Source organism: Monodon monoceros, unplaced genomic scaffold (genome assembly GCF_005190385.1).
Source record: "Monodon monoceros isolate NGI ecotype Baffin Bay Population unplaced genomic scaffold, NGI_Narwhal_1 Super_Scaffold_21, whole genome shotgun sequence".
NCBI classification, from domain to species: domain Eukaryota; kingdom Metazoa; phylum Chordata; class Mammalia; order Artiodactyla; family Monodontidae; genus Monodon; species Monodon monoceros.
Genome location: NW_021703778.1, coordinates 163,822,905 through 163,849,793, shown reverse-complemented (window position 1 = coordinate 163,849,793; position 26,889 = coordinate 163,822,905). Strand labels below are relative to the sequence as shown.

General features: G+C 55.8%; 2 protein-coding genes across 4 annotated transcripts in view; one reads left to right on the top strand and one right to left on the bottom strand.

The window, feature by feature from the left end:
* The window catches only part of ASB2 (ankyrin repeat and SOCS box containing 2), a 41,300-nt gene extending 21,547 nt beyond the window's left edge, over window positions 1–19,753 (top strand). The window contains exons 4-10 of the mRNA XM_029236311.1: window positions 903–1,069; window positions 1,922–2,077; window positions 4,087–4,332; window positions 7,327–7,498; window positions 14,663–15,227; window positions 16,179–16,332; window positions 19,051–19,753. Of these exons, the coding sequence (XP_029092144.1) occupies window positions 903–1,069; window positions 1,922–2,077; window positions 4,087–4,332; window positions 7,327–7,498; window positions 14,663–15,227; window positions 16,179–16,332; window positions 19,051–19,187 (1,597 nt within the window). The 3' untranslated portion in view covers window positions 19,188–19,753. The remainder of the gene's footprint in view (window positions 1–902; window positions 1,070–1,921; window positions 2,078–4,086; window positions 4,333–7,326; window positions 7,499–14,662; window positions 15,228–16,178; window positions 16,333–19,050) is intronic.
* A 4,084-nt stretch (window positions 19,754–23,837) lies between these two features.
* FAM181A (family with sequence similarity 181 member A) lies at window positions 23,838–26,054 on the bottom strand. 3 transcript variants are annotated; one of them, XM_029239673.1, is made up of 2 exons: window positions 25,945–26,054; window positions 23,838–25,231 (listed from the first exon to the last, which is right to left on the bottom strand). In XM_029239673.1, the coding sequence occupies exon 2, from the start codon at window positions 25,143–25,145 to the stop codon at window positions 24,267–24,269; it is 879 nt and encodes a 292-aa protein (XP_029095506.1). In that variant the 5' UTR covers window positions 25,146–25,231; window positions 25,945–26,054; the 3' UTR covers window positions 23,838–24,266. The 3 variants fall into 3 exon arrangements, with proteins under 3 accessions (XP_029095506.1, XP_029095505.1, XP_029095504.1); XM_029239672.1 differs by lacking the exon at window positions 25,945–26,054 and adding an exon at window positions 25,774–25,845 and having other exon boundaries at window positions 24,144–25,231; XM_029239671.1 differs by lacking the exon at window positions 25,945–26,054 and adding an exon at window positions 25,720–25,825 and having other exon boundaries at window positions 24,267–25,231.
* Between the last annotated feature and the right edge of the window lie 835 nt (window positions 26,055–26,889).

Below are 26,889 nucleotides of genomic sequence, written 5' to 3'. Positions count from 1 at the left end.
GTGAATGAGCCGGCCACGTTTCTAGTGGAGTTTCCCAATGTGGTGCCCAACTTGGAGATAAAGGCATAGGAATACTCCAGGCCCAGGGGTGCTCACAGGGGGACGGAACACTGGCAAAGCCCGATCCAGAGCCCTCACCTTTATCTTCTTAGGCCAGTGCGTCCTCCAAACGCTCAGAGGAGGCCATTGCAAAGACTGTGTTGAAAGAGATATAAATACAATCCCCAAAGACACAAGCAGAACTCTAACAGGGAAGAGGCTGTCTTTTTGGAAATAGAAGGGATGAAGGAGTGAAATAATTGTCAGGGTTCTTAAATTCTGAATCCTTCCTCTCTCCCTCCCTTCCTTTCATATTTTCTCTCTCTCTCTTTCTTTCAAACCGCAAGTATTTATTAAGTACCTATTATGGACCAGCCACTGAGCTGGGCCATGGGAACCAAATCATAAGGGATAAAAGAAAGACACGGGCCCTGTGGTCTTGGAGCTCAGAGTCCAGTGGGGGAGACAGACAGTGGGCAAACAATCAAAGACATGTAAAAGCCAGTGGTTAGCTGAGGGCTTAGGACCGGAGGCAGGGAGAGGCTGACCCGGTCACAGGCAGGCTGAGGAAGCCGTGACGGGGCTGAGAGTCAGAGAGGCCAAGGTCAGGGCCGAGGTCAGGGCAGAGTTCACAGGGCACGCCCATGTGGGTTAGGAAAAGTTATTCACCTTATTGAGAGGACACGGCTGCAGGGGCTGAGCACCTGTCCCAGAGCAGCAGGGCCAAGCAGGACTGTGCGATCCCACAGCCAGCCCTACTCCTGGTCACCAGCAGGCCCTGCTTTCCTTCTGGGAGAAAGGCCACCTGGCCCTGCCTCTGCCTGCCCCAGTCCGGAGGAATGACCTGCCCCTTGCTCTCACAGGCCCGTGGACCCTGTGCTAAAGGCCATCAAGGAAGGCGATGAAGAGGCCTTGAAGGCGATGATCAAGGCGGGGAAGAACCTCGCAGAGCCCAACAAGGAGGGCTGGCTGCCGCTGCACGAGGCGGCCTACTACGGCCAGCTGAACTGCCTGAAGGCGCTGCATCAAGGTGAGGCGCTGGGCTCTGTGCGCAGCCACAGATGGGGACGGACGCACGGGCAAGGTCACTTTCCTTGCGGAGCTTTGCCTCACCACAACCATAGTGAAAGGGGCAAGGCAAAGTTACCACCCCGCTTGCAGAGTTAAAGTCATCAAGTTGGAAGCAAGGAAGTGCTTGGGGAAGCAAGCCATCCCGCCAGCGCTGCCCCATCCATCCCGCCACCTCTCCAGGCCTCCCAGGACAGGAGGGCCTAATTCCTAGAAAAGGAATGAGGGAAGGCTGACTTGTGGGAGAGCCACTGCCAGTTTGTTCGAGAATGTTCCAGGGGCTGATTTGGTGTGGAAAATACCACAGCTGTGCCTGTGCCCTGCCAAGGCCGTCTCCAGCAGCTGTGACACTCTGGGCAAATCATGCCTCCTCTCTGAGCCTCGGCTCTCCCCCAGGCCAGATGTGGGTGGGTAACACCTGCAGGCAGGAGTTACCTCTGCTCTCAAGAAGCACGGACCCCAGGCAGCCCACCACACTCCAGGGCAGGAGCGACTACATGAGACGGACTTCTGGCAGTGGCTGGTGGGAGTGTAAGGGAAGGACAGGGTCATTCGGAGAAGGAGGGGGTTCAACCAGGGGAGGCTTCCCAGAGGAGGTGGCATCTGAGCTGGATTAATATGACCGGGAAGCTGAAGCAGCCTTGTGAAAGTGACTGAATCCAAGGCCAGGGCAGTGTGGCAGTGTGGATGGTCAATTCAGGTGGAGGCCACTCACATCTGTCCCTGGAACTGGGAGGAAATTGGGACCACCCCTGTGTTGGAGGGGGAGGTGGGTATCTTCCTCCTTTTGAATTTCCTGGTCTATCCTCCCCAGCATACCCGGCAATCATTGACCAGCGCACCCTGCAGGAGGAAACGGCCCTTTACCTGGCGACATGCAGGGGACACCTGGACTGCCTCCAATCCCTGCTCCAGGCTGGGGCTGAGCCCGACATCTCCAACAAGGCCCGAGAGACACCACTCTACAAAGGTGAGCCCACTGGGGTGGGCTTCCCCGAGGGAGGGTCCAGAAACTAGGTGGGCAATGGGGAGGATTGCTTGCAAATTGTACAACTCCCCAAGGGGGTCTACTTTGATGGTGCAGCCTCGTTTAGATGTATAACTTACATAGTTGAACCATTCATTCATGTACATATTCAGTCAACATTTCCCAAGTCCTCCCATGGGCCAGGCATGCTGAGAGCCCTGAGATGAAAAGATGCGGTCCGTGCCCATGTGCTCTCCCCATCTGGTGGGCGTCGATTCACAGATGATGTAATAGTTAGCTACTGGCATTGAAGAGCTTGGCACAAGGCACCTGGGAACATTGGGGAGGGGCCCTGATGTGGAAGAGGGCATCCGCAGGAGGCGGTCCCAGAGCTGAGCCTGAATGGGAGGGATTTACCAGCTGGACAAGCCAGGGGAACAGCATAGGCAAAAGCAAAGAGGCGTGAGAGGGAATTTGTACCTCCAGGATGTTCGAGAAAAGGAAACACTCCTGGCTTACCCAATACATCATCCAAGGACATTCACTGGCTGCCCTGGCAGTACCCAGGGTCAAAATCCGAATACTCATGACGGTTGGTATTTACTGAGTGCTTACTAAGTACCAGGCTGTGTTCTTTTTTCTAACCCTCATATCCATCCACGTACGAGGTAGGCGATGCTAGTATCCCATTTTACAGATGAAGCCCTAAGGCACAGAGAACTGACATGAGGCAGCCAGGATCACACAGCCAGCAAGGGCAGATCTGGGATCTAATCCGCGAGCTGGATGCCAGCACCACACTCTGAACTACTCCACGATCAAGTGTTTAGTTCATGCCTATACGCTTAAGCAATCAGCTTTGGGGCTTGCAAAAATGATAGGACCTTTACACGTTGAAAAACTACAGAAATCTCCAACTTTCCCTGTGTCTGGTATCCAGCACCTGGAACATTCCATAGGCAGCAGGAACCAGGTCCACTGCAGACCTGTGGTGGAAGTGTCTTCCCTAGAACTCATGTCCCCCGGGCACTGGAGCTGACGCAGAGAGAGCGCCCAATATGCTGGGTGACTCACAGCTGAAGCCCGGGCCCTGGTCCCGCATGAGTTCCACTATGTGCCAAGCTCCACCCTAGAGCCTTCATATGCTACCTCACTCCACCCTCCCACGGCATCCTCTCGGGAAGGTTCCATTATCTGTGCTTTACAGGTGAGGAAACCAAGCCTGGGGTCCTGTTTGAAACACTACACAGGCAGCCCCCCTTCCTTCTCACCACCCCCTCTGACTGACTCAGAGAAGCTTCTAGGGATGGTTAATTTGGACAAGTGCCCAGCCTCCCTGGTAATAGCTCTGCCAGTGCTAAGGCTGCATTTAGGGCCTACTGCAAGATGAGGCTTATACGGGACGTTTGAGCAGACTCAGAAGATAGATTTTAGCCCAAATTAAGTGAGTAGCTTTTGAGGAAGTGTTTTGATCAGGACGATGGCACTGCCCTCCTCCTCCCCTTCTGGCTCGTGGAGGACCGAAGCAGGTAACACTGGAAAGGGAGATGAGGTAGGGGCATTCCGGAACCTTCCAGGGGACAGAGATTCCAGAACGGACTACCTGGATTTGAATCCCAGTTCTGCCACTTACTATCTGTGTGACCTTGGGCAAGTCACTTAACTTCTCTGTGCCTCACTTCTCTCATCTGTGAAAGGGAATAACACTACATCCTTTAAGGGTGGTTGGGAGAACTAAATTAGTTAATTATGAGAAGTGCTTAGAATAGAGTGCCTGGCACATAACCAGTGTCAGGTACATATCAGCAAATATTAATTCTGATTCGTATTACTATGACTTTTAGTGGCTTATGCAGAGACTGAAACTTAGTGCAGATCCAGTAGATATTTGTTGAGTGAATCCACTTATGGCTGATGAGTGAATGGGTAGACGGACAAACGAATGAATGAAGTCCTGGCTGGCCAGCTCCTGCCGGGGCCCTGCTGACCATCTTGCTTCTCCCTGGGCACAGCCTGTGAGCGCAAGAACGTGGAGGCGGTGAGGATTCTGGTGCAGTACAACGCAGACACGAACCACCGCTGTAACCGAGGCTGGACGGCTCTGCACGAGTCTGTTGCTCGCAATGACCTGGAGGTCATGGAGATCCTGGTGAGCAGAGGTGCTAAGGTGGAAGCCAAGAATGCCTATGGCATCACCCCCTTGTTCGTGGCCGCCCAGAGTGGGCAGCTGGAGGCACTGAGGTTCCTGACCAAACACGGTGAGTGCTAGGGTCCCTGGGTCATGGAGTTCCCAAGGGGCACAGCTGGGAAGGACCTCAGAGACAAACTCTAAGGGAAGGCAAGTTTAGGGGTCCTCTATGGATATACTCTGACTGAGTGATGCTATCTTCCGGGAGTACTGTGTTGAGAAGGATTCTGAGGCTGTGTCTAGGCTCAGCCGGAAATGTGTTGAGCTCCACAAGTGATCCCTGCAATTAGGCACAAACTTGGAGTGGGGTGGCACACGTGCTGTATATTAGCCACCTCTAACCTAGCCCAACAACCTCATTTTACAAATGAAGAATCTGAGGCCCAGAAAGAGGAAGGGACTTATCTATCTATAATCACGTAGCAAATTAGTGATAGAACTAGCCAGAATCTTAGTCTCCCGACACCCTAACCACTTCTCTTCTATCATGGCCAGAAGGAACTTCAGACAACATTTAGGTCACCTCCTCACTTTATAGGTGATGAAACCAAGGACCAGAATAGGAAAATGATTCGTCCAAGGTCTCACGGAAAATTAGAACTGGGAATTGAACCCTGGTCTTTGCACTCCTTGCCTCTGAAAAATCTTTGTTCACTTAATGGGACAAAATAAAATAATATTGCCTGAAATATCATGTCCCAGTAACAGAAGACTCCAAGACTTTGGCAGACATTCTTTTGGTTAAAGAGTATTATATTCTGATCTACCCCAAGAACACTTTTGATTTCCTTTCTCTCTCCGTGGGAAGTGACCCTTCCACTTGAGCAACAGAGAACCCAGAGGTAAGTCAGACGCTGGGGCTGAGCTGGAATCATTTGTTGAGGACCCACTGTGTGCCGGGCACTGCACTAAAGCATGAGCACAAGAAGCCAGTGGGGTTCCCTCCACAGCCCTAAGAGGTAGGGAGTGTCCTCATGCCGTTTTGTAGATGAGGAGACCGAGGCTCGCAGAGGTTAAATGATTGGTCACAGTCAGAGCCTGGACTCTGACTGCGTCCATCTGACTCCAAACTGCATGCTCTTCACACCCCGCCACCCCGCCCCAGGCCTCGAGAATTTCCATCCTGGGGCTTGGCCTGGATAAGCAACCACCTACTCAGCACGTGCCCGAGCAGTTGGGAAAACAGACCCAGGGCAGTTCCTTGCCGCCGGGGACATATCTGGGCTGACCAGCCTGAGGGAGGGTCCTGGGAGCCAGGAAAGGAGGCTGGGCAAAGGGCAGGGTGCTCAGCGGACAGGCGAGGGGAACTGGCTAACGCTAAACAACATCTGCCCAGCTCTCCCGCTGAAGCCCTGAGTCAGGGTCTGTTCCCGTTGTGGGCTGAGTCCATTTGCAAATGCAAATATTTTTCTTGTGTGAGCAGGCGGCTTTGCCGGAGGCCGGCGGGGTCCAGGCTTCCATGGAGCCTGACTCTGAGAGCTTGGCAGTGTCTGAGCCGCTGGCCAAGTCTCCCTCGGGGTGGAGGCAGAACCAGCCTCAGCGCCCCGGCCCCTCCATCCTGGAGAACTCGCATTTGCTGAGCAGCCCCTCTGTGCCAGCCACCTGGTGGGGAGGTTGTCTTAGTTCACAGAATACCACAGACTGGGTGGCTTATGGACAACCAAGGTTTATTTCTCACAGTTTTGGAGTCTGGGAAGTCCAAGATCAAGGTGGATTCAGTGTCCCATGAGAGCCTGTCCCAACTTCCTAGGCAGCCATCTTCTCTCTGTGTCCTCACATGGTGGAGGGGTGAGGGAGTTCTCTGTGGTCTCTTTTATTACGGCACTAATCCCATTCATGAGGGCTCCACCCTCATAACCTAATCACCCCCCAAAGGCTCCCCCTTCTAATAGCATCACACCGGGGATTACGTTTCGTAAGAGTTTTCAGGGGACATGAGTGTTTCAGTCTATAGCGGGTATTTGCTTACATTGCCTTATTTACTCCTTGCAGTTGAGTAGGTACTATTATTCCTGGTCAACAGATGAGAAAACTGAGGCTCCTAAAGGCTGCCCAAGGCCACAGAGCTTGTAAAGCATGAAACAGAAACTTCAACTGGTTCTTGTCTGGCATGAAAGCCTGTGCTCTTTCCTCTAGACCAGAAATCAGTCATCAAAAATTTTAAATTACAAGAAAGCTTGTGATAAGCTGGATGCCCAGAGAGAGGGGATCTGTGGTTAACAGATGCTCTTGATTTCAGCCCTTACTGACATTTCACTGCCGTCTCAGTTCTATTTCCTTCCGGAATAGGGAGGGACTGGGAACAGGCTGCACCGCTCTTTGCAGAGAAACCCCTGCATTCTCTCCATCACCACCAGGAGACGGAGAAGGCGTAGGGGACTGGGCTCACGGGAGACTCTGTCACCAGGCTGGACTCCTCCCTCCCGCAGCACGGCGTAGTGTTCCCTCCAGAGGAGACAAGAAGTAATTCCTCTCTTATTCCTTGAAATGGAAGGCAGGGAAGAGCAAATCCCAATGAATAAAATTATTAGGGTTTTCTTTACGAGGAGGCTCTGTGCCCTCCTAGAGCTGTGAGGACCTTCCTCAGGGCAGGACCTGGATCCTTTTAGGTGGAATGAGTGTTGAGAGCATGGTCTCTGCCATCTGACCATCTGTCAAGGCTTCTGCCATCGGATCATCGGGGTTCAAGTTTTGGCTCTTCCCTTATGGGCTGGGGGTTCTGGGGCCAGTTGCAGAGGTTCTCTGTGCTTCATCGTCCTTGTCTGTGACATGGAGATAAAGTTGTTACTGATTGCATGGGGTTACAATATGTTGTGGACTCAAAGAGATAGCATAGGTAAGGCACAGCGTCTGGCACAGAGCAAGCGCTCAGTAAATCCCGGCATCGTTGTCGCAGCTCAGGATGGCAGACAGCGGGTCTCAAGGTAGCAGAAAGGAGCTGGAGGTCCTCTGGGTGATCCAATGTATCACAGTGGTTAGGGCAGCAGCAGCCAGCCCGAGGTGGGCGTTACATCAAGGACAGTGACCGCCCTAATCACTCACCCATCCGCCTCTCCTTTGCCAGGTGCTGAGATCAACACACAGGCCAGCGACCACGCATCTGCCCTCTACGAGGCCTGCAAGAACGAGCACGAGAAGGTGGTGGAGTTCCTGCTGTCGCAGGGTGCCGACGCCAACAAGGCCAACAAGGATGGCATACTCCCGCTGCACATCGCTTCCAAGAAGGGCAACTACAGGTCAGCCCAGGCCCCGCCCCCGCCCCCTGAGGCTCCTCCCCCGCCCCACCCATTCCTCTGAATGCCCTGCCCACGGGGGTAGGGAGGCCCAGGAGAGGTCAGAGCCCAGGCCACATTTTAGGTGGAAAAGAGGAAGACCCCTCAGCAGTCAGCAAGCTAGAGTGAATGCTTACAACAGCAGGAACAATAATAATAGCCAACACCTATGTGGCACTTTCCAGCACCTTACATTAGAAATGTGTTTAATTCTTTTAACAATTGTACTTTTCATAATTCTTTTAACAGATCTACTGAGGTAGATACGATTATCTTCATTTTTTCTCAAATGAGGAAGCTAAGACAGAGAGGGTGAGCGACTTGCCCAAGGTCACTCAGCTTGCAAATGACAGGAACTCACCTGTTCCAAACGTCACATCTACTGGATTCCACACAGAAAGCCAGATATGAGTCTGGACTAGTGGATATTTCTGTTGGGGATGCAAAGATAACCACTTAGGCAGTTAGCAGGCATACAGGGGATACCTACAATAATACAAATAGTACCATTGATACTAGCTAGTTTTTCTTAAGCACTTACTATGTGCTAGGTACTTTGAGTGAGATGAGAGAAGCTTAAGTTTTCAGGGAGCAATCTGGTGGGATGGAAGGTGCACGCGTGCGCATGCACACACACACACACACACACACACACACACACACACACACACACAAATTCATGACAAATGAAAGAGCATGAAGAGCTGAGGTCCGTGGTGGTCCTAGAGACTAGCATGGGCTGGAAGCAGAGGAGTGCTAGAGCTGGCTTGTACAGCTCCTGTGAGCTGATTGATCACATTGGTAGTCTGAAAATGGCCATGGTAAGAGTATTTACACCATGGAAATTAATGATTGTTAGAAATCAGAGGCCCCTCCTCCCCCCAGAGAGCAAGTTGTTAAACCTCCACCTGCACCACCACTAGCTGGAGGGTCAGGGAAGACTCGCCTAGGAGGTAGAACTCTAGCTGCCCATGGAGGGTGCACAGGGCCCAGTAATTTCCATTCGACCAGTGTTCCCCAAACTTTGAGCATTCACAGACATTCTTCCTGATTTTAGATATCTGTCCCCTCACATCTTAGTATTTTCCTTTCAAGACGTTATTATTTTAAATGAATTTATTTTCAAAAGGGAACATTTATCACACTATTAAATTGTTAAAATTATCAAGTTACAATTAATAAAAAAACCTTCTCACCTAAAATCCCATCTCATGTACCCCAGATGACACACTTTGGGAAATGCAGCCCTGTCCTCAGCAGGGAGAAGATCCTGCGTGCTGGAGAGTGTGGGTGGTCTCCACTAAGGCAGAGGGAAGTGGGGGTGAGAGTGACATCCTGGAGAATGGAGTGGAGACACAAGGAGACAGAGCTGACCCTCAGGGGCCCCAGGCCCTGCTCTGTAGGTACCCGCACAAATGACCAACCAAGGATGCCCTCCCCGCTCCACGCCCCATACATGCACAGGGTAGACCCTGCCTTCTCTGGACCAAGTAGCCGGCCGTGAGGCAGACATATCTGGGTTTGAATGCCTCCTGAGGCCCTGGGGAGCTTGCTTAACATTTCTGAGCCTCAATTCCCTCTTGTGTAAAATGGGAGGTAGGTGGCACTGCCTTAGGGGCTGTTGCGGGGACTAGTGAAATGGATATACGCGGCTATAGAATGGAAATAAAGCCCTCAGCAGAGCACCTGGCACACAGTAGGTGCTCACTGGGTCTGCGTTCTCTCTTATGTAGGGAGGGTACATTCCATAACTTTTCAGTGAAGCCAATGAAGGGATGAAAGCAACTTCAGTCAGGCAGGGGTGGTGGGCAAGATAGCATCTTGCTCTTCATCTCCAGAAAGATCCAGCATCAGTCAACACACAGGGATTCTCTTAACCTGACTCCAGAGAGATCCCGAGGGAAAGAGACAGAAGGGCTGACCTTGAAATCTCCTGGTTCACTGGCTCCCCATACTTGCCTGTACAGCGCAGTCACTCTGGGCTATTTTTTAAATGGCACATCCCAGACACACGGAACCAGAATCTCCAGGAGAGAAGGAGCCCAAGTCTCTACCACTGAAAAGCTCTGAGTCAACCAGAAACAGCCCAGCCAGACCTCTGGGGGCAGGGGGGGACCATTGATCTAATCCAAGCCTGATTTTGCAGAGGAGAGGCCAGAGGACAGAGATGGGAAGTGGCTTGCCAGAGAGTGGCCGAGCTGGGACTGTCACTTGGCATCCTCCAGTCACGCCCAGTGCCTTCAGGTGGAACTAGATGTCAGCAGTCTGGCCCCAGCTGGTGGGGAGTTTGAGAGAGCACTGGGTGTGGCTAAGGATGGCCAGGGAGAAAGGCTGGGCCTCTCTGGAACCACCAATGTGAATGGCTTATGCTCTCCCAGAGTCTCCCGCTTTGGACTCGTGCTGACTCCCAAAGCCATTTCCCTGGTTATTCACCCTCCATTCTCAGACCTCAGTTCCCTCTCGACCCCAAGACTGAGGGGGCCAGGCCACCTTTTGACGGCTGCCCTACAAAGGAGTAAAGCCGACTCCCAGCAGCTCCTGCCACCTGGCAGGGCCCGCGGCCAGGCAAGCCCCAAGTGCCGCACTCACTCTCCGGGCACGTGGCATGTGGCCCTCTCACGCTGTCCTCCCTTGGCTGCTTGGGGGTCTGATGTGAACCTCCCTAGGCCTTCCGCACTCACCACCTGCCAGGACGCCCTGCCTGTCCGTAGCATGGAAAGCGGCTCCAGCATCTGGGTTCGGTGCTCGCCAGATGGTGCCTTCAGCAATTTTAACTGGAGGGCGTGACATTTGGGCGTGGCTGAGAAAGGAGACCCCAAGACCCCAAAGTCTTAGGCACCTCCAAGACACACTTCTTCTTTCTTTCTTTCTTTTTTTATAAATTTATTTATCTTTTTTTATTTTTGGCTGCATTGGGTCTTCATTGCTGCACACGGGCTTTCTCTAGTTGTGGCGAGCAGGGGTTACTCTTTGTTGCGGTGGCCTCTCTTGTTGCGGAGCACGGGCTCCAGGCGCACGGGGTCAGTAGTTGTGGCACATAGGCTCAGTAGTTGTGGCGCATGGGCTTAGTTACTCCGCGGCATGTGGGATCTTCCCGGACCAGGGCTCGAACCTGTGTCCCCTGCATTGGCAGGTGGATTCTTAGCCACTGCGCCACCAGGGAAGCCCCAAGACACACTTTTTCTTATTTTTCATTTCCAGTTTAGCAAAGACACCTTATGAGATTAAAACTCAGCACCAAAGATAGACTTATTAAGAAGTAGTATTAGACAAGAGCAGATGGCGCAGAATCCCTTTAAACTGAATTTAGAATAGCACTGAAACCACTGGTTCTCAACCTTGGCTACACACTGGAACCCTGGGGAACTCTTAAAACCCTGAGGCTTGGGCACCACTCTCAGAGATATCGCTGTAAGCAATCTGGGTTGGGGCTAGGGCTGCAGGATTTCTAAAAGCCCTCAGGTGCTTTTACCAGGCATCCCAGGGGAGAACCAATGTGTAGTTTGTGGCTGACATATAATACTGACTTGTATTTTGGGCCTTCCCTAATTTTTAAATATCCTTTCTCTTTTACTTCTAATTTATATTACCTTTGCAAGCCACTTAAAACTCTTTCTGGGAAAGGCAGAATAGAGAACATTTAATACATTAAATTAAAATGCATTTTTCAACACATTCATAAGCAAGTTAGCATGCCCGTTAATTAAAAGGGAAACTGAGGCTCAGCGCTCAAGTCCTCCCAGAAAATAAGAGGACAGGCCCCTTTCTCTAACCCCATCCACTCCAGAAACTGGTTTACTGCTTGTACCTTCTGGAGGAAAATGAAGGTTTGCAGCAAAGTTTCTCAAGGCGTGATGCATAGATCACCCACCTCAGATTCCGGGGCCCCTCCCCAGACCTGCTGAATTGGGCCCTGAATGACAGGGCCCAGGAACCTGCATTTTCATCATTCCCTCAGGGATTCTGAGTTGCACAGGGATTGAGAGCACGCAGTTTGCGTCCTCAGCAAGCTCCATTCTCTCTCCGAGGACCCAGAGACCCCTAGGCTTGCTTGTTCATCCAGCAGGTGGCACAGAGTGGCAGTGGGCCTGTTTTTCCTCCTTCGTGGAGGACCTGCTCCTCTGCTCCAGCTCCCAGGGGAAGAGCTGCAGACTTTCCCCCAGAGGGATCCCCCGTGGGCAGGAGTCCCACTGTGCCCTCGGGAACACCCTCAGGCAGATTCTCCACTGGTGGAGCCTTTGCTGGAGCCATAAGGGCTCAGAAAAGAGGTAATCCTCCCTCAACACACACACACACACACACACACACACACACACACTCACACTGCCAGGTTGACACAGTGCTACCAGTGGTATTGGGAGGAGAGCCATTTGTGGGCAGCTGGCTCCCTCGTGAAAGTCAAGTCCGTGGTCAAATTTATGCTGAATGCTGGCAGAGGTCACTCCACCGTGACCTGGTGACCCAGGAGGCTGAGCTGGTGGGTGCAGCCTCCGTGCTGGGGAAAGGAGAAGAGAGGGACAGGGAACTAGGCCTCCCAGACACCAAAGTTTCTGCCAGGCAATGGGTACATTTGTTCTCTTCTTAAGGTGCATTTTGAGTACCTGTGGTCCCAGGACCTGCCCGTGGGGGAAATGGGAACGTCCCAGTCTGTCCTGTGGGGTCTCCCCCTCGTCCTCCTGCCCTCCTCCCACCAGCTGGGCTGTGGGAGAGAAGTGATGACATGCAGTGGGGCGACCAACACTCCCCAGGCCTAGGGAGACTGGGGCATCATGGAAAGGCCTGGCTTTGGGCATTCTGACGCCTGCATTCTGCCCTGGCTTTGCCATCCACCTCCAGTCCAACCTCCACCTCCCACCCCACACCCGGGTCTCAGTTTCACCCTCTGTAAAATGGGAGGCTGGACACACTGATCTCCAGACCCCGCCCAGCATTACATTTACTCTTAGCTTGGCCAGGTCCTCCAGAAGCGCACAACAATTAGATAACTTCATTGTGTTATTTTCTGGGACTCTAGGCAACGTCCAGTCACGTTCCCACATTTCTGCCATTTTCCCTTGGTTCGGCAAAGGACCGGTGGAGACCAGCTGTGACCTGCCAGAGATACCAGCCCATCTGGCCAGTGGCCCCAGGCAGTCCCTTTCGCTGTTTTTCCCGTGCTTGGGCATGTTACGGCTGTTAGGGAGCATTTGTTGGTGATGGCTGTGGTCCAGGCTGAGGCCCCGGCCCCCGCCTTTGACCAGCACCTCAACAGAGCGAGGTCAGGCCTCCTGAGCCTGCACAAATAGAAATTAGGAGGCAATTAGCCCCCCTGGGTGTGTGAATTTCCTTTTGAGGTTTGAGAGGCAGATTTTAAGCAAACACAGCGTCACTAACCATAATAATACTTTCCACTGAGATCCTAACGGGAGGTCCCTGGCATCACATTTCTAAGAAGGCAGAAGCCCCAGGAGCCCAAGAGCCAGGAGGCAAAGAGGTGCGGGAATGGGCCTGGTGGCACCTGCTTGCCCTGCCATGGCCACTTCCTTGGAGCCCACACAAGGTCACCTGTCAGCCGGGAATGTGTGGGTTAGGGTCTGTGATCACGTCAGTGGCAAGAGCTTGGCAGGTGGCAGGGGTCTAGGGGAAGACAGCAAATACAAGGGGTCAGGATTCCTGGGGTCAAGCCCTAGAACTGCTTTATGGCCCTTGATCAGTCACTTCATCCCTCTGAGCCCCGCCTGTTACAAAGAAGGCCACAGACCCACTCTGGCTACCTCCACAGCCTGCAGTGAAGATAAAATGGGGCAGGCAAGTAATGTGTTGTGAAGAATGTAAAACCCTGTGACATAGCAGCTGTCTCCTGACTGCCACACAAGAAGAAGAGGAGTGGTTAAGAGTGCGCTCCTCACTCTAGGGGGAATCAGACTAGCTGGGTTCAAATCCTGGCTCCATCACCTACTGGCTGTGTGTCCCTGGGCTTCTCTTTCCTCATCTGTAAATGAGGTTAATGCTAGTACACATCTCATAGGGCTGTTGGGAGGATGTAACAGATTAGCGTAGGTTAAGGGCTGCCAATAGTCCCTGATTCACCAGAAGAGAGCAGAGTCAGGGCTGGCAGCGATCTCCAGCCTCAACCGCAGCTGATCAGCCCTCTCCAAGCCACAGGCAGGGCAGAGAGCCGGGGAGAGGCTAGAGTCAGCCTTCAGGGGAAGAGGCTTTGAGACTCCCAGGACCAGGGAGGCGACCTCATGGTCACTGAGGACTAACTGGGGTCTGGGGCAGGAGTGGCTGGGGCCAGACAGACTTGTCCCCTCCTGTCCCCCAGGACCTGGTGGCTCCACCAAGGCCTCAGGGCAGCAAGACAGAGATGCAGGACAGCTCAGCCCTGGAGTCAGAGGAGGGTACAAATCCTGGTTTTTGTCTCCCGATGTATGGCCTGGGCAAGCCCCCTAACCGCTCTGAGCATTGAGTTTTCTCATCTGGATAAAAGGGAATGACGAGACATACTTTATGGGGTGTTGTAAAGATTAAACCGAATAGTGTTTGTAAAGCCTTTGGATGTCTCCTGGCACATAGTGAGCCCTTGGATATGGCTGTCCCTGCCCGCCCACGCCTACCCACACCCCCAGCCTACCTAGGCAGGGCAGGGTCTAGCTCCATGCTTCACGATGTGGCTCTACTGCCTCCTGAAGATAGTAGCCCAGACAGTCATTAGGTTTGGGGGCCTTCTAATCGATTCCTTCAGATAATTGAGCTGGGAATGGGCAACACTCCTTAGCCTGAAATAAGTCGGCAAGAGATTCTTGAAACCACAGGCCAGTCTGGCTGAGGTTTTTAAGGACTCAGACTTTGGAGGCTAAGCGTTGTGGGTTTGAAGCCCAGCTCCACTCATTACTGGCTCTGTGATTTTGATAAGGTGGTGGAAGCTCTCTGAGCCTCAAGTTTCCTTATCTGTAAAGCAGACCCAGTCTCCCCCAAGTGGTAATTGTGAGAACGGCTGTCTCCGCGGCGCCCCCTGCTGGTGGGTCCGTGCCTCCTCACTCAGTGGTTGCGAGCGGCCGAGCCTGGCCCCTCCGCTCCCCCCGGGTGCGGGTCCGGCCCAGAGGTGCGGGCCGCCCCGTGACCCGCGCGTGCCCGCCCCGCCCGCAGGATCGTGCAGATGTTGCTGCCGGTGACCAGCCGCACGCGCGTGCGCCGTAGCGGCATCAGCCCGCTGCACCTGGCCGCCGAGCGCAACAACGACGAGGTGCTCGAAGCTCTGCTGAGCGCGCGCTTCGACGTGAACGCGCCCCTGGCGCCCGAGCGCGCGCGCCTCTACGAGGACCGGCGCAGCTCAGCGCTGTACTTCGCGGTGGTCAACAACAACGTGTACGCCACAGAGCTGCTGCTGCTCGCCGGCGCCGACCCCAACCGCGACGTCATCAACCCCCTGCTGGTGGCCATCCGCCACGGCTGCCTGCGCACCATGCAGCTGCTGCTGGACCACGGCGCCAACATCGACGCCTACATCGCCACGCACCCCACCGCCTTCCCCGCCACCATCATGTTCTCCATGAAGTGCCTGTCGCTGCTCAAGTTCCTCATGGACCTCGGCTGCAACGGCGAGCCCTGCTTCTCGTGCCTGTACGGCAACGGCCCGCACCCGCCCGCCCCGTCGTCCTCCAACAGGTTCAACAACGCGCCCGGCTCGAACAAGGCGCCAGGCGTGGTCCAGGTAGGAAGGCGCGTCTGGGGGAGTGCGGCCAGGGCCAGTGCGCTCCGGAGGCTGGGGGGACTAGTGGTTCACTCGATCCCGAGGCTGTGTGCACCGGAGGCGGGGCGCAGTACACTAGGGAGGCAGCAGAAGGCGATGGTTAGCAGGATTTGGAGGCAGCGTGAACTCACGGTCAGTGCACTTTGGAGGGAGTGTAAGCTAGTATTTAGCGCTCTTCGGAGGCAGCAGAACCCGGTGTTAGCATGCTTTAGAGGCAGCAGAACTTAGTGGTTCACGTGAGCGATTAAGTCCTTTCTTTGGTCTGCAGTTTTGGGGGAAGGAACAGTGGAGCAGGGGATTGGTGAGGAACACTGCAAAACTGAGGGGTTCATCGCCCCCAGCAAACCTACACCTTGAATATGAGGTTGATTGACCAGGATCCGGGTGGAGGTGAGAGCAGGCTGGTACAAGGTCAGGTGAGGTGCAGAAAGTCAGTGACCCCAGCGGCAAGACCTGTCCATGGTGATGACTTAAATAAGCCAGAATGTAAAATGAAAAGGAAATTAGAAACACCCTCCTCTTGGAGATATTAACAATGGCTAATGGCCATCACTTATGGGCTATCCTCTGTGTGCAGAGAAGTTTATGTTTATATTACCTTAATTCTCATAAAAAAAAAAACCCTTGAAGTTGGTGTCATATACCCATTTTCTAGACAAGGACGTTGAGGCTTAGGGAGGTGATGTGACTTGCCCAAGTTGCCCACCTCCCGCTTTTGGCAGCAGTAGGCCTGTGTTGATGAGAGAGGGGTGTGGATGTGGAGAACTGGATTCTACCCTGGGCGTGCCCAGTGTCTGTCCTCAGACGTGTCCCCTGCCCTCACTGGCCGCAGGTTCCCACCTGTAGGATGAGCTTGCCGAGGCAGTGCCCTTGGTCCTGGGTGTCCCAGCACTCGTGTGTGCTCCCTTTCAGTTCTGCGAGATCCTGTCTGCCCCGGAGGTGAGCCGCTGGGCAGGGCCCATCATCGACGTCCTCCTGGACTACGTGGGCAACGTGCAGCTCTGCTCCCGGCTGAAGGAGCACATTGACAGCTTCGAGGACTGGGCTGTCATCAAGGAGAAAGCAGGTAGGGGCTGTCACTGCTGCGGCCGGCAGCTCACCCTGCCTGACTCAGGCCGGGACTCGGGTCCTGTGACTGTTACTGACATTTGATGAGCACCTTCTCGTGCCAGGCTCTGTGCTGCGTGTCACATCCAGTGGCTCCGTGATTCCTCATTTTGTAAGTGAGGAGCCTGACCCTCAGACTGTCACTTGGCGAGCGTCTCACCACTAGTTAGTGGCAGAGCTGGGCTTCAAACCCAGGTTTGATCGACCCCAACATCCCGCCACTAAATCTCTCTAGGATGCTTTAAACAAAAACTCCGGCTCCCCGCCGGGTATCAGGACCTTTAGAGTAAGTCGCCCAGGATTATGGGCCACTGGGAAGCAGTGTGGTGGGGTGGAGGAGGGAGTTATGGACTAGGGCATCTCAAACTGCAAAGTGCACACGAAGCACCTGAGCATCTTGTTTAAAAATGCAGAGTCTGACTCAGCAGGTCTGGGGCGGGGCCTAAAAGTCTGCATTTCAACATGCTCCCGGGTGGTGCCAGTGCTGTCAGGTCACCGGTCTAGGGGCCAGGCCCCCGGAGCTCTGGAACCAGGGGCTTGCTGGGTGACCGTGGGCAGGACTCCCCTCTGGACCTCAGTATCCCTGTCTGAACAGAGCAGGTTGGCAGGCTCAATGTCCAGCCCCATCCAGCTCTGCCAGCTTGGGGTGTTTGCAGGGCCGGGTGTGTACCTGGCACAGTGAGGTGGGCTTTGGCCACGGTCCAGCAGCTGTGTGCAGTGTAGATGGAGCAGCCTAGCTGAGTCAGGCCAAGAATTCCTGTCAGAAATTATGGGCAGGTGAGGCGTCAGAGCCAGTTGAACTGGGTGCTGCAGCCAGTACTGAGGAGATGCCTGCCCCGAGGCAATCCAGCTGCCCCAGGGCTTTCTCTGGCGCTAGGGGGCACAGCCCTGTCTCTGACCAAATGTTTGTCAATCACGTAGGACAGAGGCTGACCCACAGAAAGTTATTATTATCCCACCATTGCTGCTGCTGTCCCCAGGTGAAGACGCTGCCTCGTTACCTGTCCAGTTGTCCCACAGCCCAGTGCCCCAACTCTGACTTGCCAGGTTCTCCTTGATCCCTGTGCCCCTTTGAACCCACACTTGCCGTAGGATTTTCCATTTGCACAAATGCCTGGGAGCTCTTGAATTGAGGCCCTTAATAAAGTTACTGGGCTGGCGATAGTGGGGAGGAGGAGGGGGCAGAGGACGGGGGGAGGGTGGGATGGACTTGCCCACTCACTGCGAACTCTAGATGCTCAATAAACAAACGTTCCTTGAATTAATGAATAATTGGTTGCCATCACCGTGACTGGCCACTAGAGGCCACTAGAGAATAGAGCGGTCCTTGCTTAGATGTCGTCCCACCTCTCACTGTCCCCTCCTCAAGCCCTGCCTGGGAAGGGTAATTTCCAACTAAACTGTGTCCATGGGAAAAAAATATGCTGAACCCTTTAGTGTGCTACAAACATTTATTAACAGGAAGAACAAATAGTTCTTAACCAATACTTCTTCCGGTTACTTTAAAGCCCACCCTCCATCTGCGAAACACTTTCCCACGTGCGTGTTGTGACGTTGACATCAGAGACTCCAAAGCCAGCCAGGATACCAGCCCTGGTGGCCCTGTGTCCTTTGCCTACCCAGTGGCCTTTTGCCTTCCCACAAGCTCAGACTTCATTCAGCCGAGTGCGGGTCTGAGCACCCCAGAGGGCAGCCTCGGTCCTGAGATCAGAGGGCAGCGGAAGTGTCAGCAGGGCCGTGATGGGACAGCTAGTGAGACAGCCCTGCAGCTGGCTGGCCTCCCCCCACTCCCCGCACATTCCTGCTGCACCCTGATCTTCCCCGAGTGGCGGTGGCCTCTTTGGCTTGGCACTGCTACTTCCCCTGCCTGGAATGCCCTGCCTCCCTCCCTCCCTCACCCGGCAGATTCCTACCCACCCATCAGGACCCTGCTCAGATGCACCATCTGGTGTGGAAGCCTTTCCCCAAAGCTCCTGAGTGGGTACCCCTGCATCTCTGGCCCAAGCACGGGGCCAGCCACAGTGAAGGGGTCAGCATGTGTTTGTTGAATGAATGAATGGCATTCTTTGATTCAGCAAACACCTACCCTGTTCCCAGGGCTGAAATGAATTACTAGATGGATCAGGCCCTGCTCTTACCTCTCTCTCCCACTCCCCCTGCCCCCGAGGTGAGAAAACTCCACCGAATGAGGTATCCCGGGGGCCTCCTGGAGGAGGCAGCCCGGTAGGATTCTGGGACCTGCTGGAAGCTGCCCAGTCCCTGCCCCTTGACCCTGACTTCTCTGCACCCTCCAGAGCTGAATTCCATGCATGGGGGCACTTAAGAGGTCATATTTGCTAAGGCTGTGGGGAGGGGCGGGCTCTGGGCTGGTGTGTAGAGGAGGGGGCACAGGACAAAGGAAATGCCAGTTCTAGTCCCAGGTGTGATCCCCACTAAGCCCTCACCTGTAAAATGGGTTTGGTACCTGCCCTACTACTTCCCTGGGCTGTGCAGACGAATGCGGGGTGACGTCTTTTCAGTTGGCAGGGGCCGGGGTTATGGAGCATGGGGGTAGTCCAGACACCCGCTCTCTTAGCCAGCTACGTGGGTTGGCTACTTCCCACAAACCAGGGGTCACAGATGCAAACCCTCTGCCGGTTGCAAATGGCGAATCAGCATCTCTCTCTCCTTTTTCCAGAACCTCCAAGACCCCTGGCTCACCTTTGCCGGCTGCAAGTTCGAAAAGCCATTGGGAAATACCGTATAAAACTCTTGGACACATTGCCACTCCCAGGCAGGCTGATTAGATACCTGAAATATGAGAACACCCAGTAACCGGGGCACGTGGAGGAGGAGTGGTTCCTCAGACTGTTTCACTGAGTGTCAGGACAGCAGTGGCCCCAAATCCAAGGGGACCTGGTGACAGACGAGGCTGTGGGCTGCCTCCGTTTCAGCGGGGGTAGCGCCGTGATCTCACCGGTCTCTGGGCCAGAGCTTTGCCCAGGGCAGAGGACAGAATGTGTCAAGTAGGAGAAGAACCATGTTTGTTTTCAAATGGACGAGGAGATCCCCAACCTTCTCTGCCATCAGGGATGGCAGAAGGCTCCATTCCTGGGGCCAGGAGATGGGACCAGGGCAGAACTTGGGGTGGTCTGGGGAAGGCAGGGGCCAGCAGGGAACCCTGGCGCCACCTCTGGGCTGTGGCTGGAGAGCTTTCGGGGGTGAGTCTGTCTTTCCCAGACAGCCTTGCTGCAGAGTGTCCCTGTGCCCCTCCCCCTTTGCTCTGGGAAACTCTCCACTTGACTCTGAGCTCTCTCCCCAAAGGTGTGGCCCAGGGGAGTGGGGTGGGGAGACCTCGGTCCCAGAGGGCTTCCTTAGGTACAATAAATGTTGCACAGATGGTGTCCTGCCCGGTGAAGTCCCTTTCGCCAGACCCCTCCGGGGCCTCAGGTCCTTAGCCCAGCTCCTGGCAGGAGTGGGGGAGGAGCAGGTGCTGGGACAGGGTACATGGACCCCTGATAATGTCACTTTGGTTTGGGCTTCTGAAAGGCCCAAGGGAATGTGTCCTTCATTCACCAGAAGAGACCTGACAGCCCCAGGAGAGGGGGCAGCTTCCTGCCCTGTGGTTGGAGTAGCCAAGGTTGGCTTTTCTCTCCCGGTTCAGTTGTCATGGAAACTGGAGCTTCATCACAAACAGGGTCTCAGATCCTACAAGTCTCCTGACACCTGGGCTTGTCCTATACACGTGTCCCCTGGCACTGTCTTCACGTCTTACCCGTTTTGCTACAAAAGCTGAGATACTGGGAAAAACCATTCAAATACCGGCTCCTGTGAGCAAACGCCGGAAGGATGGACACCGTCAGCCCTTGCAAAGGCACCACACTTGAGAGACAGGAAGCCTCGTGCCCCCCATTGCATCCTTCTGTCCTCACGTGGGTGCGGGAGGAGTCCGGCAGGAGCTGCGAGCCCATTTGGGGTGGTGCAGGTGAGAGAGCTGAGGTCTGGCCCGGCTATAGTGCTTTCTCGCTGTCTGAGTCCCGCTGGGCTCGCCAAGATTGCCTTGTTTCCATGGAAGTCCCAGTGACTCATAGGCGCTGCCTTCCCTGACTGGTTAAAGCCACTCAGGTGACACCAGAGCAGGTGACCTTCCTCAGAGTCTGCTCCCGCCCCCGCCCCAGGAGAGGCTTCAGCGAGGTCAGACGGAGTTTCTGGCTTTTGGCCAACAAGCAGCTGGGCAGGTTCTGGGAGCACTGGTCCCAGGCTGGCTCTGCTGTCGGCTCACTCCTCTGGGGCCTCAGGTTGCCATCCTTGTGGCCCCTGGTGGCCTTGCTGGCTCTGACACGCTGGCTTGCCATGGAACCAGTAAGTCCCAGTGTCTTCCTGAAGAGGATGAGTCTGACAAATGACACCTCCCAGCCAGGAGTCAGAGGGGACTAGGCCACATCTTGCCCACTCCCTCCTGGTACAGGAGGGAAAACAGGCCCAGAGAGGGGAAGGGACTTGCCTGGGTACACACGACAAATCCCCGGGATTCCAGCCCAGCAGTGCTTGGCTAGAGTCCCATGCTGTCTTGCTTCAGAGATCCTGAGGAAATATTGAAGGAAACCTGCGTCCTCCCAGACTGGGGATGTTCAACCCCAGGGTCCCAGGGGAAGGGGCCAAGGCGGGCTCAGTGCATAGCCGGAGGAAAGCCCTGACTGAAGAATGCCTTTGCTGACCTGGGAGCCAGAGGGGGTGGCAGTCAATGATGGGACAGAGAAGAAAGATGTTGGCTGGGGGCATTTGGGGTGGGGCTGGGTATCAGGCAAAACTCTTAAACCTACAGCACTTCTCAGGTCGCCTTATGTCCTAGAGGGTCCTAACAGGCAGGGGCCACAGGCATGGGGCAGGACGGGGACGCTGGTCTGAGGGAGGTCTCCCCTGGAGGAGGTGAGTCTCGAGGAGGTGGTGGGAGATGTGGGAAGGGGGAGCTCAGCCCCTGGGTTCAGCATCAGCACCGTTTATTTGTAGGATGTGGGGCCCGGCTTGGGAGGCACTGGTCAGAGCCCCTCCACTCCAGTGCCTTGCCCAGCCCCGCACCTCCGAATCACCCAGCAGCTAAAGCGTAAATGCCCTGCTTCCCCCTGGGGGGTCGGTTCTGAGTGGTCAGTGCTCACACTGAGCCAGTGGTTCCGTTTTTTGACCATCTCTGCTGTCAAGAAGACTGTACAGACACCACTCCTGTGCTCACCCAGCTCCTGGGAAGACTTCAGCCTCAGAGGTGTCTAGACAGCATCACCAAACAGTAAGCGTCCTGAAAAGTGTCTTCATTTCGTGAGCAGGGGCACATTTGACCCAGTGCTGGAGATCTGAGCCTGTGAGCAGGAGATGAGTTCCTGGGTTTCATGTTGAGACAACACCATTCACTTCTTGGTTAGGGAAGCAGCTGCTCCTGCTACAGCGGCTGTTTTTTGTTTCTTTGTTTTTAATACTGACGTTTTCCAAGTTGTGTTTTTCCCCAACTTGCTTCGACGTGGAAAATCACGGTGTCGGGTGCTTCTGTTGAGTGGCACCTTAGTAAAGGTTTCTGCTTCCAGACAAGGCTTTCAGAATTTGAATTAAGGCACTTCCAGGTATCCCCTGGGAAAGGTTGAGCCCCAGAGGAGCTGTGGGGACCCAGGCCCGGTGTACTCGAGCAGCACCCCAAGAAAACATGCCTCCCAGAGCTGAGCTCCTTCTCTGAAGGAGTGCGGGTGGCTGGATGACCCGGGCACCCGTTCCCGTGGGTTGCCCACTCTATAAACAACACTGAAATGTCGGTGTGGAAGGACCTACAGACACCGTCAGATAACTAGGAGAGGTGACTTTGCGTTGGTGCAGCTTTCCATCCTTTGTGAAGTACTAGAGTGCCCGGCACTCACAGCATCCCCACAGCTACCCACGTGGCAGGTCTATTTTCAATCACAGTTTTTGGATGAGGACTTCTGGCACAGAGAGGGTAAGTAACTTGCCCAAGGTCACACAGCTAGCTGGTGGCAGGGCCCAGATTAGAGCTTTTAACACCCTGCTGTACAATGTGGAGGGGCCGAGCCTCATCACAGTGGGTCCTGCAGGGCCTCTGTAATGATGTGCAGGTGGGGAGAGAAGGGGACATGCCTCCTCCAGTCCCCCTCTCTGTTCTTTAAAACCAGAGCAGCCTGAGGCAAGGGCTCTGGCTGAGGACTCCCTACCGCATGAGCCAGATAATAACTCAGGACAACCCTGCCGGCATCATGTGGCCTCATGGCTCTGAAGTCCTCTGAGACCATCAGGCAGAAGCCACCAGAAACCCACCGGCTTCCCAGTGAAGCTGCCCCTCCATGTGGATGCCCCTCTCCAGGGGAATCCTGGAGTAAAAACAGGCAGGGTAGCAAGGGCCCTTAGCAATCACTAATCCTGGGACCTTGTGTTAGGAAGGATTCTGAGGCCATATCCGGGCCCAGCAGAGAGAGTATGTGGCCAGTTGATGATACTTGCCTTGGCCTCAGAAGTGGTGGGTGCATCTGTTTTCTGTCTTTGATCTAGTCCCTGCTTTACAGAGGAGGAAACTGAGGCACAGAGCGGGCATTAACTTGTTCAACAGTATGCTGTTGATTTGGGAGCCATAGTCCCCAACCAGGCTGGTCCCCTGCACCTGTCCCGGTCGTGAGAACTGTGTTTTGATGAAATGAGCCGCTTAGCGCCCGTGGCAGCCCCTATGCTCTCAGCCACGGAGCCATGCCACACACAGCAGCGCAGATCCTGGGCCAGTGTGAGGTGTGGGCCAGAGCAATGCCCCACCGACTGAGGTCTGCACAGGCATGTGGGTGATCCCTCGGGCTCTGGCTCTGCCGGCCCCCCACCTCCCAAGGCTGCTGGTTTGGGCACTATTGGGGCCAAACCAAGGGCCACTCCCCGCCACCAGTGCCCCCCTCTGTGCATTGTCGCAGGCAGAGGCCCTCATCTTTCCATTGGCAGGACGCCTAGGGTGTGCCAGGGGCTGCATCAGGCCCTGGAAGAGAGCCATTGGCAGGTAACCTAGCCCAGTCTCTGCCCTGAGGCTGTGACTGGAGTGGAAGGTACTGCAGAGGGAACCATTCTCATCCCACCCCTCATCCTGCAGGTGGGGCAGAGAGGCCCCAAGAGGAAGGCTCCAGCCCCACATCCCACGGCAGAGCCAGGAGCACAGGTCCCCCTGCCCTGGTCCCAGTCTCCCTATTCTCTAGAGCAGTTTGGACCCTCTGGGTAGCCACACCTTCCCCTCTCCGTTCTCTGGCGTGGGGAATCAGAGACTCCTTTCCCGTGAACTGTCTCCACCCTCCTTCCTTGGAATTGAGCAGTTGGGCCCCTGTGCCCATCCCCAGACATCACAGAGGTCTCTGGGCCACTCCAGGCTTCCCCCACAGCCTCTGTAGGTGGCCCTCCATCTGGGCCAGCTAGCATGTCCTAGGCCTGGGGACCATTCAACTTCATGGACCCAAGATGTGAAAACTGCAAAAGAAATGTCTTTATTCTTTTAGCCTTCTTAATATTTACAAAGAACAAGAAGAACAGAACTGAGATTGGCTTACACAGTGGGTGGCAGATGCACAGGTGCGTAACTCTGGCTTTTGGAACGGCTGGCAGGCCAGAGCAACGCCCCGCCGACTGAGGTCTGCACAGGCCTGCAGGTGATCTGTCGGGCTCTGGCCCGGGTGGAGAGGGGCCGGCCGAGCCCGGCTCCACCGCTCCCAAGGCTGCAAGGGCTGGCTGGGCAACTGCCTGAGAAGCCCCTGCCCTCCCCCTCCCCCCCCACACACAAAGGGAAGGCTCTCAAGAGGCTACACCACTGCCCAGCCCACTGCTCACCAGGAGAGCTCCCGGGGTCTCCAACACCCCTGCAGGCCAGCGGTGGGGACCAAGGCCCTCCCAGCCCGGCTAGAGGTAGCCAAAGACATTGAAGATGGGCGGGGGCATGGCCGGCTTGGTGGGAATAGGCTTCAGAACCACGGGTCTGTACACTTTCTGCCCGGGGCCTTCCACATCCTTGCAGAAGTGGGCCAGCTCGCCGGGGGAAGCCGAGCTTTTCCGCCAGAGGCCCAGGCTGGGGAGCGGGCTCTGAGGCAAGGCCCCTGGAGGGCCTGGGTAGATGGGCTGTCCATGGTACTGGAAGGGGCAGCAGCTCCAGGCATTGACACGGCCCACCAGGGAGACCCCAGGCATCTTGAGTGGCTCCTTTTCAGCGGGTGCCCTTGGGGATGCGGGCACTGGGGCTGTCTCGGGCCCCAGGGGCTCCAAGCCCTTGCAGTGTTTCTTACCCTCATAGGGAGGTCCCTCCCTGGGGCCCAGTCCCCCCTCCAACCCCACGGGGTAGCTTTGGGTGGGCCGTGGCTCTTCCCAGAAGGAAGCCGGCAGCTGTCTTTTCCTCATGGGCACCTGGCCAGGCCTGGCAGCTTCTGGATCCGGCCCGTGTAAGGTCTGCTCCTTAGAGAGACATTCCTCCCTGTAGGGGTTCCCCAACGCCTTCTCCTTGCAGCACCCACCCCCGCCGGGGCTGGAACTGTGGCCAGAATCGAGGGGCAGCCTCCCAGGCCGGTCCTCAGACCCCCTTTTCAGGTGAGGCTCGGCCCCTCTGCCGGGGAGGCCCCGCGGGAGCCGGGAATACTTCTGGGAGAAGCGTTTGAGCTGCTTCTGCAGGTACTTGCGGTGGTCCACCGAGCGGCGGCAGGGTGCAGACTTGTCCAGGGCCGCCTTGATGTCACTGGATGCCAGGTTCACAAAGTTCAGCAGCATCTTCACGTCGCTGTCGGATGCCATCACCAGGGGACCGCTGCACGGGGCTTTCCATGAAGAGGGCGGCTCTGCAGGTGGCTGGCGGCTCCAGGGAAGGGCACGGAGCTGACCTGGAGGGACACAGCAGCCGTTGGAGTCTCTCTGAGCAACCACACTCAGCCCTCCCCAGAGGCCCCATGGTTGCAGACAGTGGTGCTCACCGCAACACCCCTCAGCCCTGGACAGAGTCCTGGGTCGTGGGACGCTCATTCAAGCCTCTAAGCATTCCCAGCGCATCTGTGATGCACAAACACGTTTCGTCTTCTTGGGTCTGTTGCCCTGCACACGCAGCCGAGGCTCAGAGAGGTCGGGCGACTTGCCCAAGGCGACCCAGCCACAAGTGGCATTGCTGGGGCTGGAGCCCACTGTGTCTCCCACATACCACGCCGCCGGCATCCACAACCTGCCAGCAAGGTTTTCATTCTCTGAGCCGAGGCAACCGCTCCACTTTAAGGCAAGGCCAAGCCCCCTGTCTCCCCGGCGGTGCCCTCCTCCTCCCACCCCCGCCCCCAGCCCTGCTAGCATCCACCCCCCTCCTCAGTCCCCACGCTCCACCCACAGTTCTCACGCAGGACAGGCAGGACCCCCGTCTGGCACTCAAGCCGAGGCCTGCCTGGCGGGCTGATCGCAGGCTGTGGGCAGCAGGGACTCCCCCGTAGGAGCATCTGCAGCAATTTCATGCCTCCTCGGCCGCCGCCCGCAGCACCTCGCCCCTCCCCCAGGCCCCAGCCTGCCCCACGTCCCCACGCAGTGGGGCCTGAGACGCCTGCACCTCCACACTGACCGAGGGTGCGGGGCCCCGGGCCCCGCCGAGGCGGCCCGGCAGGTTCCCCGCCGCAGACCTGGGCCAGGCCCGGCGCGGCCGGCGAGCTCCTTGGTCCGGCTGGAGGCAGTTGTGCAGCCCTCGAGCGGGCTGAATGGAGGACGAGTCCCCGGAGCTGGGGGGCCCCTCAGGCCAATCAGGAGCGCCTCTCCAGATACAAAGCATCCCAATCAGGCGGCAGCGCCCCGTTCCCACATTCTTTGCCGTCACAAATTGTCACCATGGGGACCATCACAAAAAAGACAGCTCCCAAATGCAATCATTTCCCGGTAAATTTCTACCCTTCAGCCCACTCTCCTTCTCGGCCTCCATGCCCCTCCTCCCCTTGACCTCGGTTCCCTGTTTTCTCGAGGGGGCGGGGTGTGTGTGTGCGCGCGCGCGCGCGCGTGCGTGCACGAGCGCGGGTATGTATGTGTGTGTGTGTGTGTGTGTGTGCGTGCGCGCGCGCGCGTGCACGTTTAAAAAGTCCAAGATTGAGGAGGGGCTGGGCCCAGAAGAGATGGGCTGGCAAAGCTCCCCCAGACTCCAGGCCTACAGCTGCCATGCTCCAGTGCAGACAGACAATCGGATGGGGTGAGCCGGGGCGGGCTGCTTTCCCCGCTGTCCCTGAGTGTTGAGTGGCTCTCTCTGCTCTCTGTCTCCCTCTTTCCCTCTCTCCTCTGTCCTCTCTGTCTCCCCACCCCCTTCCCAAGGCATCGGGCGCTGGCAGGCCTGCGAGGGCGGGCAGCACACTGATGTTGGAGAGGTAGCCAGGGCAGGACTCTCTAACGAGGTGCTGGGATATCCATGGGAAGGGAGCTGGAGCTCTCAGGAATCTTGTCTTTATGTTTGCTTCCTCAATTGAGCTGCACAAAGCCTGAATTGCCCATTCAGCGCGGCCGGACAAAAGGTTGGCGTTGCACGGTC

Coding starts and splice junctions, on each gene's coding strand:
- FAM181A (XM_029239671.1), bottom strand. CDS start 25,825: ATGCTCCTACGGGGGAGTCCCTGCTGCCCACAGCCTGCGATCAGCCCG. Junction 25,232..25,719: donor GCCTGTCCTGCGTGAGAACT/GTGGGTGGAGCG, acceptor GTGTCCCTCCAG/GTCAGCTCCGTGCCCTTCCC.